At 44.4% G+C, this 11,967-nt stretch overlaps 1 protein-coding gene across 3 annotated transcripts in view; it reads left to right on the top strand.

Annotated features, from left to right (window-relative positions):
* Positions 1 to 9,329, top strand: part of CTCF (CCCTC-binding factor) — a 47,767-nt gene extending 38,438 nt beyond the window's left edge. For 2 of the 3 annotated variants that reach the window (XM_046681850.1, XM_046681852.1), the window contains 5 exons: positions 1,714 to 1,874; positions 2,385 to 2,567; positions 3,144 to 3,279; positions 6,514 to 6,675; positions 7,829 to 9,329. In XM_046681850.1, the coding sequence (XP_046537806.1) occupies positions 1,714 to 1,874; positions 2,385 to 2,567; positions 3,144 to 3,279; positions 6,514 to 6,675; positions 7,829 to 8,013 (827 nt within the window). In that variant the 3' untranslated portion in view covers positions 8,014 to 9,329. The remainder of the gene's footprint in view (positions 1 to 1,713; positions 1,875 to 2,384; positions 2,568 to 3,143; positions 3,280 to 6,513; positions 6,676 to 7,828) is intronic. The other variant, XM_046681851.1, reaches the window with a different exon arrangement.
* Positions 9,330 to 11,967: the final 2,638 nt, after the last annotated feature.

Consider the following 11,967-nt stretch of genomic DNA (forward strand, 5'->3'; position numbering starts at 1 on the left):
CATATTTCCTGTTACCAAACCTACAAACCTACTTGCCTCTGTATTCATCCTCTCTTTCCCCACCTGGTACTAGAGAGTTGATATCACTCATTTTGTCCATGGCCTGTCCCTTTGCCTTTCCCTTGATCCCACTCTCCTGTTGTCTTGGCAGCCTTTACATGGTCAGGTATTGTCTCTTTACCTTCATCTTCACCTTCTCACTCTTTGGTCTTTCCCCTCAACTCTAAACATGCTTACTTCTTTCCTGTCTTTAAAAATAATCTTCCCTGGGGCCGCTCTGGTGGCACAGCGGTTAAGTGTGCACATTCCACTTTTCCAGCCGGGGGTTCGCAGGTTCGGATCCCTGGTGCGGACATGGCACCGCTTGGGAAACCATGCTGTGGTAGGTGTCCACATAGAAAGTAGAGGAAATAAATAATCTTCCCCTCTAGGTTTAGCTCTTCTTCCCAGCCAGCCCTCATGAAGTTATATCCCTCACAGGCCTCCCTTCCTCAGCTCCTGATTCTCTCCCATCTGGCTTATACCCCATCACTCTATAAAGTGACTCTTAGTAAGATCACTAATGACCCCACATTGCTGAATGTAGGGAACATTCCACTTCCCATCACTCTTAATGTCTTAGCAGCATTCTTCATAGTGGCCTTTGCCCTCCTCCTGAAAACACTTTCTTCCCTTGACCTCCGTGGCACTACATCGTGTTGGCTTGCTTATTTCTCCCTCTGTTCCTTCTCAGACTTCTCTTGTTTTAATCCTTCCTTTCACTGGCCTTAACTGTTAGATTTCTTAAAGTGTGACCCATACTCTTCTTTTTCTTTTTCTTTTTTTTTTTTTTAAAGATTTTATTTTTTCCTTTTTCTCCCCAAAGCCCCCCAGTACATAGTTGTATATTCTTCGTTGTGGGTCCTTCTAGTTGTGGCATGTGGGACGCTGCCTCAGCATGGTCTGATGAGCAGTGCCATGTCTGCACCCAGGATTCGAACCAAGGAAACACTGGGCCACCTGTAGTGGAGCACGCGAACTTAACCGCTCGGCCACGGGGCCAGCCCCTACTCTTCCTTTTCATACTTTACTTTTGCCTTAAGTGATTTCATCAGCTCCCATGGTCTCACTCAAATCCTAACAACTCCTAAATGTATGTTCCTACTCCTGATCTTTCTTTTGAGTTAGGCTTATATAACTATCTATCCTTTGCCGTCTGTCTCCTTGCTTTGATATCATTGGCATTTCAAATTCAGCATGTCCAAAACTGAAAGTCTGAAACCTCTTTGCCCCGCGTCCTAACAACAAACACGCACAACTTGGGCTTCAGCCTTCTTCCACTGTTCCTTGTCTCGGTAACTGGCCCCACTGTCTTCTCAGTTTTCCAAGCCAGAAATCTGGAGGACATCTCTGACACCCACACCTTCCTCCTTCTTACTCTGTATTCAGTCATTAAATCCTGGTGATTCAACTTCCTAGATCTCTCATCGGTTCTCTCCCTTCCTTCCATATCCATTGCTATCACCGTTGTCCAGGCCACCATGTTCTCTCACCTATCCTGTTTCAAAACCTTCACTGGTCTCCCCACATCTGTTGCTATTCCTCCTTGTAATTCATTTCCGTATAGCAGCCAGAGTAATTATTTTAAGAAACAGAAAGAAAAGTATTATTAACTTGTTGAAATGCTTGTTTGTGTTTTCACAACTTAGACTGGGCTTTGTATTTTGCTTTCAGGTGTCCACTTGAGAAAGCAGCATTCCTATATTGAGCAAGGCAAGAAATGCCGATACTGCGATGCTGTTTTTCATGAGCGTTATGCCCTCATCCAGCATCAGAAGTCACACAAGAACGAGAAGCGCTTTAAGTGTGACCAGTGTGATTATGCTTGCAGACAGGTAGAGATCTTCATAGTTAGAAACTAGTTGATGTCAGGTTTTATCAGAGGTTTTTTATATACCTTGTATGGTGGCTGTTTTTAAGGTTAGGATTTTCAAACTGATTTATGAGGAATGTCACAAAGGTCCTACTCCTAGATTGTATTATCTCAGTCTCCAGCTGATGTTTTATTTAGTCACAGCTTACCCCCTACCCACCCAGGCAGACTACTGGCTTCTTTCTCAAAACTGGGAATTAAGTCCAGGACTTGAGAAAAGGGAAGAATCTGGTCCTGGGGCCTGATGCTTGGGAGTGATCTAGAGAAGCAGCCCAACAGGAGTGAGCAGATATGCACTAGGATTTATGGAAGCACTTTTGCACCCCAGTAAAGATAACATCATCTCGATGAGCAGTTCTGAGCCTAGATCCTTGGGAGAGAAAGGCTTGTCATCCACATGTACACAGCTGGTGTCTGAGGTAGCAGCCCTGTAACAGGCTCTGAGGCCTCTTCCCACCCTGCTCTTTTTCAGGAGAGGCACATGATCATGCACAAGCGCACTCACACTGGGGAGAAGCCTTATGCCTGCAGCCACTGCGACAAGACCTTCCGCCAGAAACAGCTCCTCGACATGCACTTCAAACGCTATCATGACCCCAACTTTGTTCCTGCGGCCTTCGTCTGTTCTAAGTGCGGGAAAACATTTACACGCCGGGTAAGAGTCAGGACTTTACTTCTCCTGTTATAGTTCTTAATATCGTATTCTTGATCTTCTACTGCAAAGCAGGGCACTTTTTTCCCACTGAACTTATAACCATAGAGATGCCCTCTGCTTGGAAAGGGCCAGTCATCCCCACCTTGAGGTTTTCTATCCATGTGTGAACCCTTCTGCTGATGAGGAACTCCCTATCTTTGAATGGGTCTGTCCTGGACCTTCCCTTGGGGCCACGTTAGTCACGAGATAAGGAACTGATCTGATCTTCCCCTGCTCCTCCTGCCTGCAGGCTGCTAGGCTGCTGAGCCCTTGCTCAGAGGACCCAGCCTTATCTTCTAAGGGATTCTCTCCTCTCCTTCCCTCCCTCCTCTCTCTTCCTCTCTTCTCTCCCTCTCCCCTCCTCCAGATGGAGACCACTTCCCATGACTAAGGAGAGCATGTTCAGGACTTCCTTAGCAAATACTAAGATGCGAGGATATTCAGACTTAATATGGATACCCCATATAAATAAAGAGAACTTCCACTTCTGAGCTTAACTTTTTAAATAATGTGAAAGGGTTTTGTTTCTTTTGTTAGAATACCATGGCAAGACATGCTGATAATTGTGCTGGTCCAGATGGTGTAGAAGGGGAAAATGGAGGAGAAACAAAGAAAAGTAAACGTGGAAGAAAAAGAAAGATGCGATCTAAAAAAGAAGATTCCTCTGACAGTGGTAGGTGACTTGTTTCTTAGTTTAGTTACACATGGCAGATTTTGCTACCCAGTTTCCAGTATATTTATGTATGTATATGCTGGGATATAGAGAGAGGCCAATCACTCTTGCTTCCCTTAAACCTCTAATCCTCCTAACGTGTGTATATATTTACAATGGCAATTAGTTTGTTCCTGGGGCAAATTTTTTTTTTTCCTCATGGCATTTCATTGCTTAATAATATCTTATTTGTTTTGTTCAGTTAAAGCCAAAGCAAAATTATCTTTACTCAGTTTACTCAGATTAGTGATATTCTGAGGCCAGCGGAGTTTCTTTTCTATGTTCATAACTTTTACATTTAGGAAGATGCTCTAGATTTGAGCAATGAATCTAATGGACATGAAGAAGGTTGCTTAAGCATCCTGACCAACTTCTGGTTTGACTGCCTGTGTCAGCCTAGCCTTGAGATGTGTTGATCAAATCCATGAAGGTCAGCCTTTCTCTTCCTATCTTAATTGCTCCATTTATAATATAAAACTTTGCCTGTTTTCCTCTCCTTGATGCTCTTTGGGGTGTTTTTGCCTTTCTAGTCATGAAATCCAGGCAGAAGGTATGCTTTGAGGTGCTAGACTCATAAAGAGGGAGGGACAACAACGACTGTTGGTTGTGTAGGAGTCACATTTGATTATACAAACTTGTTCCAAAGTGTTAGGTTCTATAATGTGGACACTTGGGCTGCTGGCACCCAGTTGAGAAGGCACATTTGTGACTAAAGATTTAAGCTTTTTGTGGATATAGAGGGGTTTTGTGTTGGGGAATAAACTTCCCCAGAAGCAGCATCAGACTAGAGAGACGTAGATGGTGCCTACTGTATTTCTAGGGATTCCTTGTTTTGTTTTCTGCACTGCTTGTTAGTAGAAATAGCGGGGAGGGAATGGCATTTTTGAAAATTGGATGTATTAGATCATTTGAGTCACTTTACTGGTTTTATTGTAAGACTTGCTCATGAAAATACTACATGTTTTATATTTAGATCTGTGAAAAGGTCCCTTTTATTTTTTGCACATTTTAACAAGTCCTTCACTTTTTTATTCATTTCTTGGGAGAATATTCATCCAGTAAGCATAAGAATAGTTTATTTTTTGCTGCCTTTTTTAGTGGAAGATCTGTTTTAAGCAGTGTCTTCATTCTCTGGCTTTTAAGTGAATGCCTCCTTTAAAATGTCAGTTTCCTTGATTTTTATAAAAGCACACCACTCTACTGAGAGACTTTCTGGAATCCCTTAGTTTCACTAAGAAATTAACGACTGGTCTGTTGGGAGTTGCCAAGGAATGTCAGAAGGCCCCACATGTTACCAGAGATCAACAGATAACCTTGAGCTGGAGGATCCCTGTAGTTGCTCTTAGTTGCAGAGCCTCATGCCAGAGACGGTGTCCCGTATCGTTTTTTCCCATGGTACTGCCTTGTTCACTTCTGTGGTTCATCCCCCAACAAGACCAGCTTCACTCCCTAATTGTACTTCACCAGAAGCATTTCAGCTGAAGTGTTCATTGACAATTTCCTAATACATTTCTACAATCCCTCCTTTTGTCTTCACGACTGGTTTGTAGAGCACAGTTTGGTTTTGGTTCTGGGCCTCATACCCACCGTCTCTTTATCACCCTGAAAAGTCTGGGCTTTCCATCACACTGCTTACGAAGGCCATGCAGTCATATTTGTCCCCTCCCAAATTTGCTGCCTGTTGGCCATCTGCCAAGGTTGACCAGCAGAGTCTACTGCTATTTTCAAGGCTTTTTGCCAAAATGTCTCCAAGTCAATAATCCTTTGACCCTATTAACCTTCTTTGTGTGCTTTTTCCCCCCAACTCTGACTAAATTTGTTTAGTTTTCTAGGCATTGGGCCAACTTAGGCAATAGGGAGGGGGCTTGAATAAGTTCAACAGGGAACCATGTCGTTCTTGACACACTGCCACGTACCAGTATGTTCCCCACATTTTCACTTAGAATTTCAGTTGCTTGACAAATAAGGCATTTTGTCCTCAAGATCAGGCATTTACCCAAAGATTTCTAAATTTAAACATTTGGTTCCAGAGAAAGAGAATGTGCTTGTAACCTGTGCTCTTGGAGACAGGCGAGCGGGGTACATTTCGTGCCATGGCACTGGGGGAGGGATAACAAGCTCTTTGGCTGCCTGCAGGTGTGGGCAGCAGAACAGCCCCAAACGGAGGTCAGAGATTTGAATTCCACTAGCTGTGGCTTAGCTTGTGCTTTACAAATTACTTAGCTTCTCACTTTTTCTATAAAATGAGTCTAACACCTCTTATTAAATGAAGTAATGAAGCCTAAATGGAATAATGGAGAATTTTTAAATTGTGATATACAGTGTAAATAACAGCTATGTTTGTGTAATAGAGTGTAGGTTACAGAGCATGATTACGCGTGTTATCTCAGTGCTTTTGATCCTCGATCACTAGTAAGTAGGTTGAGAGTGCTTTAGTGATTTCACAAGGAAACTGAGGTTCAGTGTGGCCATTGTCCTAGGTCACACACCTGCCTACTGAGAGATCTGAGACTCCAAGCCACATTATCATCAGGCTCCTCATCAGTATTCTTCTTACAATAATTCTGTCTCCTTTTATGTGATTTTGATATTAGGGAGAAGGTAAGGGAGTTAAGAATGACCCATTGGGTCTGGTACAGCTGGGAAAAAATTAAGACCAAAAATTTGACCTTAGAAAAAACTCATCAATAATAGTCTTAAAAGAACTCTTGCTTCTTATCCTAGTAAATAGGAGCTCCCAATGCATGAGAACTTCTGTCTTGCTCCCTGACAAATAGACACACACACCCCTTCCACTCACTTAGAAATAAGCAGGACCACATCTTCAGGGGTCCATTTCAGGGGTTCCTCTCAGGCTTAATGTCCTGTTTTATCCTTGTATAAAAGGTGGAGGGAATGACTTATTTTATTTTCAGCTTAAACCCTTGGTGGTTTTATAAAGAAAAAAATAGTATCTAATCCACATAAAATATGAATAATAGTATTCAAGTTGATTTGCTTATTCTGCCACAATATGAGTTTACTCTGTTAATTTTGATAGCAGAAATTTCAGGAAAAGCATTTTTAAGATGGGCTTTTAATAATGAAAATAAATATATCACTAGACTTTACAGAATATGTGATTATTTGTGTTGTTTTTTGTTCCACCGCTCTTCTCCTTGCCCCACCACCTGTTCTTCCTGTTTTTATGAGAAGAAAATGCTGAGCCAGACCTGGATGACAATGAGGATGAGGAGGAGCCTGCCGTGGAAATTGAACCTGAGCCAGAGCCTCAGCCTGTTACCCCAGCCCCACCACCCGCCAAGAAGCGGAGAGGACGCCCCCCTGGCAGAACCAACCAGCCCAAACAGACCCAGCGTAAGTTACTTGTCTCAGCTCAGTAGGCTGGCATCCTCTCCCAGCACATAGGGGAGCCAAACCTGTCTTTGCTCTTTGCGGAGATGGGAACTAAGCCCTGAGAACAAGTAAAGGTCTCGCCAGGAACAAACTCTCAGGAAGTAATTTTTTTAGTTTTTACTGGGGAACATCTGAGGAAGTCTCCAGGGGCCTCTTAACATTTTGGTGAGAAAAACTCCAGAGTAGAAGGGTACTTATGTTCTGCAAGATGGGTACTGTGACTGTGGGAGGGTTTTGCAAACAAACCAAAGTCACTGTCAGCACTGATATGGTAATGAGTGGAAAAGAGCCATATTTTAAAGGGTGGAGGGGTAAAGCAATCTCTGTGCTGAGATTATCCCTCCTCAGAAGTCCAGGCCTGTGGATTCAATTGCTGGCCTTCTGATTTTGGAGAGGACATAAAGGAAGGTGTTGGTCCTCCACCTCACACTCCTGTAGTGGCCGTGGCCTTTGTGACAGCAGGCTCTGGGGGACTACTCATGCCTCACTCCAGATCTTCTAAAAGCTAGCAGTTTGTTTTGTTTTTGTTTTTCTTTAACAAATGCAGGATTTAATCTTTTTTTTTTTTAATTCATTCCCTGAACCCCACGTATAGATGTCTCTCACAGAGGACTGGTTAACTATCGATCCTGGGAACCATTTCACCTACACACACTTGAGTGAACAAACTGCTGGGAGGGCCCTGGGTGTGGGAGAGCTTCAGAATCAAAAATGTCAGGTTCTTACAATGGGTGGGGTCACCTCTAAAATGGACCTACATCACACACTCGGTGACGTACTTCTAGTCACACAGTGTCCGCATCTTTTGGCTGTCTCACACTAGTGTAAAGCCCACACTTATGACATAGGGAAAATTAAGGCTCTTAATATGTAATTTGGGAGGCATATGAAGATGGAATGTCAGCATTTTGTTCTTTGATAGTTTCTAGAATATTGGAGCTTTATGTATAGCCACATTTTAGGTCATTAAGTCTTTTTTTATTAACTTTTTCTGTATCACTACTAACGCTTTCCTGTATTGCTGACATCCATTTAGCATCAAGTCTGAGAGGACCCGTGCAATGCTTGGGGGCTTTAATAGAATGTTTGTTTTCTTCCTGCTCCTCTTTGCCAGCAACAGCCATCATTCAGGTTGAAGACCAGAATACAGGTGCAATTGAGAACATTATAGTTGAAGTCAAAAAAGAGCCAGATGCAGAGCCCGTGGAGGGGGAAGAAGAGGAGGCCCAGCCAGCTGCCACAGACGCCCCCAATGGAGACCTCACACCCGAGATGATCCTCAGCATGATGGACCGGTGATGGCGGGGCCTCGCTCATCGCCAGGACTTCTCTGGGCTGTGTTTAAACGGCCCACATCTTAAATTTTCTCCCTCCTTTCTTCTTTTGGCTTTGGGAAAAGCATCATTTTACACCATTTTACCAAACATACTGAGAACTAAAACTTCAAGGATGATGTTAGAAAAATGTGATTTAACTAGAACTTGCTGTTTGATGTTAGCAAATCATGGAATGTTCTGAGTCCCTGAGGGTTTACTGTGAAGTGCTGAGGACAGTGTTGACGCCTAACTGGTTTTCTTAGGAGACAGAGACATTGAACCCTCTCTCTTGCTATGGTAAACCACTCCAGAATGGCCGCCAGGTTTCCCAGAGTTCTATGGTCTTCTTCCCAGGAGAGTTTTTAATTGTAAATGCAGACTTGGGAAGGACTTAGACTTTTAAACTGGTTTTTGCTTTTGCTTTTCCCTGGCTCCCTTTGCTTTGGAGTCAGCTGCACACCAGTAGTATGGCATGCTACGATTGGTTTCTGTCTGAAGGCTTTGCCTCTTTCTTGGCAAAGTTTCTGGTATGGTCAAGCTTGTAAATAACCTTTTTTTACATTTTAATCTTTTCCATTAATTAAGAGGTTGAAAAGAAGTGCAGTGTAAGAAAACCCAGCATTTTAATTACTTGCAAATTAAGTTACCACAGACTCTGTAGTGTGTCAGTGTTGACAAGAAATTGGATCACAATCATGTAGCAGAACGGCACCCAGACTGCTGCCGCTGGGGATGGACCCCACACGGGAGATCGTGAATTCCAGCCCGCGGAGCCAGCATTTGAACCTTGTACAATTAACTTTCAGTTATGATTTCCCATCGACATTTTCTTTGCTCTGTTTGTAGCTGAATTGTTTGTGTTCTGTAAATCCTCTGTTAAAGCAGAAGGGTGATTATGAGCGGGTCACAGCAGCCCTTAAAAGCTGGGCCAGGAAATTCACTAGGTCAGTAATTTAAACTTTGGATCTTCAAAAAATAATAATAATGTGAAGCAAAACCAACTAAAAAGTGATTCTTGCACATGAACTGTCACACGTTTAAAATGTGTTTTTTAGAGAGCCTCAGTCTTGCTGATTTCAAACACTTTTTTCTTCTGTGTATTGCTTTTAAGAGAGCCATCAGTTAGCTATCAGACTCTAGGTTGATGCATTTTGTACTTAGCTGTACTGTGTGATATTTTTCATTATTTTAGGATGCCAACAAGAGACCTGTAATAAAATATGTGATGGGGTCGAGAGCTGGGGAGGAGGATCTACTGCTGTACAGCTAATAAATCATAACGGATTAACAAGTGCTCCACACGCTGTCATGTGTGATTCCTGCCTAATGAGGAGCCCAGGGCACTCCGCATCCACAGCCTCGGGGGTGCAGGCCTCCTCCTTTCCCTCAGATGGCCACTTATTCTCTAGCTATGGGAGATGATCTTGGCAGATGATGGGATATTGAGTGCATCCTGCTATAAGTTTTAACTCCCTGAAAGTATGAGTTGAGAGGTGAGTGGATGACAGCTGCCAGCCTCCATGGTCCATCTTTGGAGTGGGTTCCCCATGGCAGAGGGGGTTGGGCCACAGAGCTTCAAGTAGAAAGGGCTGATGGAAAGCTGTGTCCTCACGATCGCAGCTGAAAGAGGGCTGGGATCAGTACCTCAAGCTTTGCCAAGTACAGGGGAAAAGAGGGAAGTGGGGCCCAGTCTGCCTTAGAGAAGTTCATTTGAGAGGCGAGACATGTACAACCACGAGGTGTGGAGAGAGACACCTGTATAGCGGAGCTGCTTGCTAGCACCACAGGAAGCAGGATGGAAAGAGTCAGTGGGAAGTTTATGCATTAATGAAACATCATCCTGCTGCTGCTGGCCATTTCTGGGGCAGATTGCTTTGGCAAACTCATTTTAGGTGAAAGTTTCAGCCACTAATTACAGGGTTTTTTAACCAGAATTCCAACTTACCAGTTTTCAGTGAGAAGTAACAAAGGACAAGACGTATGTAGCCTTTGGCTAGCTTGTACTGTCCATGCAGTCAGGTCTCCCAGGAAGACATCATCTGAGCCTCGGGACTCAGGCAGTCAGCTTCTTGGACTGAATATTAGTGGCCTGAGGCTGTTGGAGCGTTGAGTTTCCGTCCCATCCATGGGCTGGCCCCCCACAGGGGCCAGAGTACTCTCTTAGCAGAAACTGGGCATGTAACTTTTATAAACTATAATAGAAAATCTCTTTGCAGCACAGTGAGCATTTATATCTTAAGCATAGCTTTTCATTTCTCATTATATACATTCAAATTGAAAGTTTAAAAGTGGGTTTGTTTTGGATGGGGAGAGGGGTAAGAAAAGTGACAGTCTGATGGGAGTTAAGGCTGAAAAAGGATCTCCCATTGCCTAGCCGGAGATAGATCCTGTGTGACTCTATTAAATATAAAGCCTTTGGCAGGAGCGGGTTCTCACTCTTCCTCCGCACCAGAGAACTGATGGGGAAGTTAACTGACCCGTCTGCAGCACTCTTCCCCACTGCTAAGCCGTAGTAGGAACGGGAGTAAAATGATCTATTCCCTTTCCACACCTGGGCTGGCATCGCCCCATCTGCTGCTGCCCAGCTCAGCAAGCACAGAGCCCTCTCTTGCTTTTGGTCAGGATCTTGTCTTTTAAAAACTGAGAGGAGCCTTGTGGCAGCACTGGGAGGTGCAGCCTGGCAGGTCCTCATCCTGTGCTACTGGAGCAGGCGGGGCTTATTCCTCATTATGAGCTTTTAGCATTTCCTGAGCGCCCATGGAGTGTCATGCTGTCTGGAGCACAGAGACAGGCTTGAACAAACGGAAGGCCTCTCCCCCTCTCATTGAGTCACTGTCACTTGTAGGAGCTGAGTCCCTTGTGTTCACTTGGTCTCTGACAGCAATTATGTTTGTTTTGTCACTGCTGCCCTGACCAAAAGCAGTTAATAAGGTATGTGGCTATCCCGGCACTCCTATCCTGCTCGCCATGCTCCTCCTAGTGTCCTCCTCCACAGCCCCTTGCTTGTCCCCCCAGCACTCACCAGACATGGACTGATGCCGCGAGCGTGGCTGCTGGCTTCAAGAGTCCCTCCACCTGAGGAGCAGCTCGAGCCCTTTGGCAGTCATTTCCTCTTGTGTTTCTCATCCTTGTTGTTCTAAACAGAAAAGTCCCAGTGAGATAGGTTTTCTATTGTTCTGTTTTGGAGTCCTGGGGTTGCCATGGTAGACTTGGCAAATGTGAGCGTTCACTGAGCGCCAGGCACTGTTGTGAGCACTTTTAATAAACACTTAATCCTGGGCCAGTCCGGTGGCGCAGCGGTTAAGTGCGCACATTCTGCCTTGGCGGCCCAGGGTTTGTCAGTTCGGATCCCGGGTGCGGTCATACACACTGCTTGGCACGCCATGCTGTGGTAGGCGTCCCACATATAAAGTAGAGGAAGATGGGCACGGATGTTAGCTCAGGGCCAGTCTTTCTCAGCAAAAAGAGGAGGACTGGCAGCAGATGTTAGCTCAGGGCTAATCTTGATCAAAAAAAACAAAGAAACGCTTTATCCTTATAGTAACACTTAGAGATAAGTTAATGGCTCCAGCTTATAAAAACAGGAACTGGAAGCCCAAAAAGGTTAAGTAACTTAATCAGTGTCAAACAGCTGGTAAGAAGTGGAGTCAAGACTTGAATTCAGGAGTCTGCCTTCAGAACCTGAATTCTTGACCACTTGGCCATGCCGTAAGTACGTGAGTATGTAAGTACGTGAGACCTATTGAGTTCTCACTCTAAAAGCAGTTCATGGGTTCCATGTGGTCTTACAACAAGTCTTAGATCTTAACCCAAACTCCCTCCTGTCAAACTGGGAGGCAGGAGAGCAGGCCCTCCTCTTTCCGCTGTTGGCAGGAACTCAGCTCGCTCTCCAGCTGAGCCTGCCCCTGTCAGCCCTCATGGGCCTGTTGGTTGAGGA

The sequence above is a fragment of the Equus quagga genome, chromosome 13, assembly GCF_021613505.1.
Source record: "Equus quagga isolate Etosha38 chromosome 13, UCLA_HA_Equagga_1.0, whole genome shotgun sequence".
Taxonomy (NCBI): domain Eukaryota; kingdom Metazoa; phylum Chordata; class Mammalia; order Perissodactyla; family Equidae; genus Equus; species Equus quagga.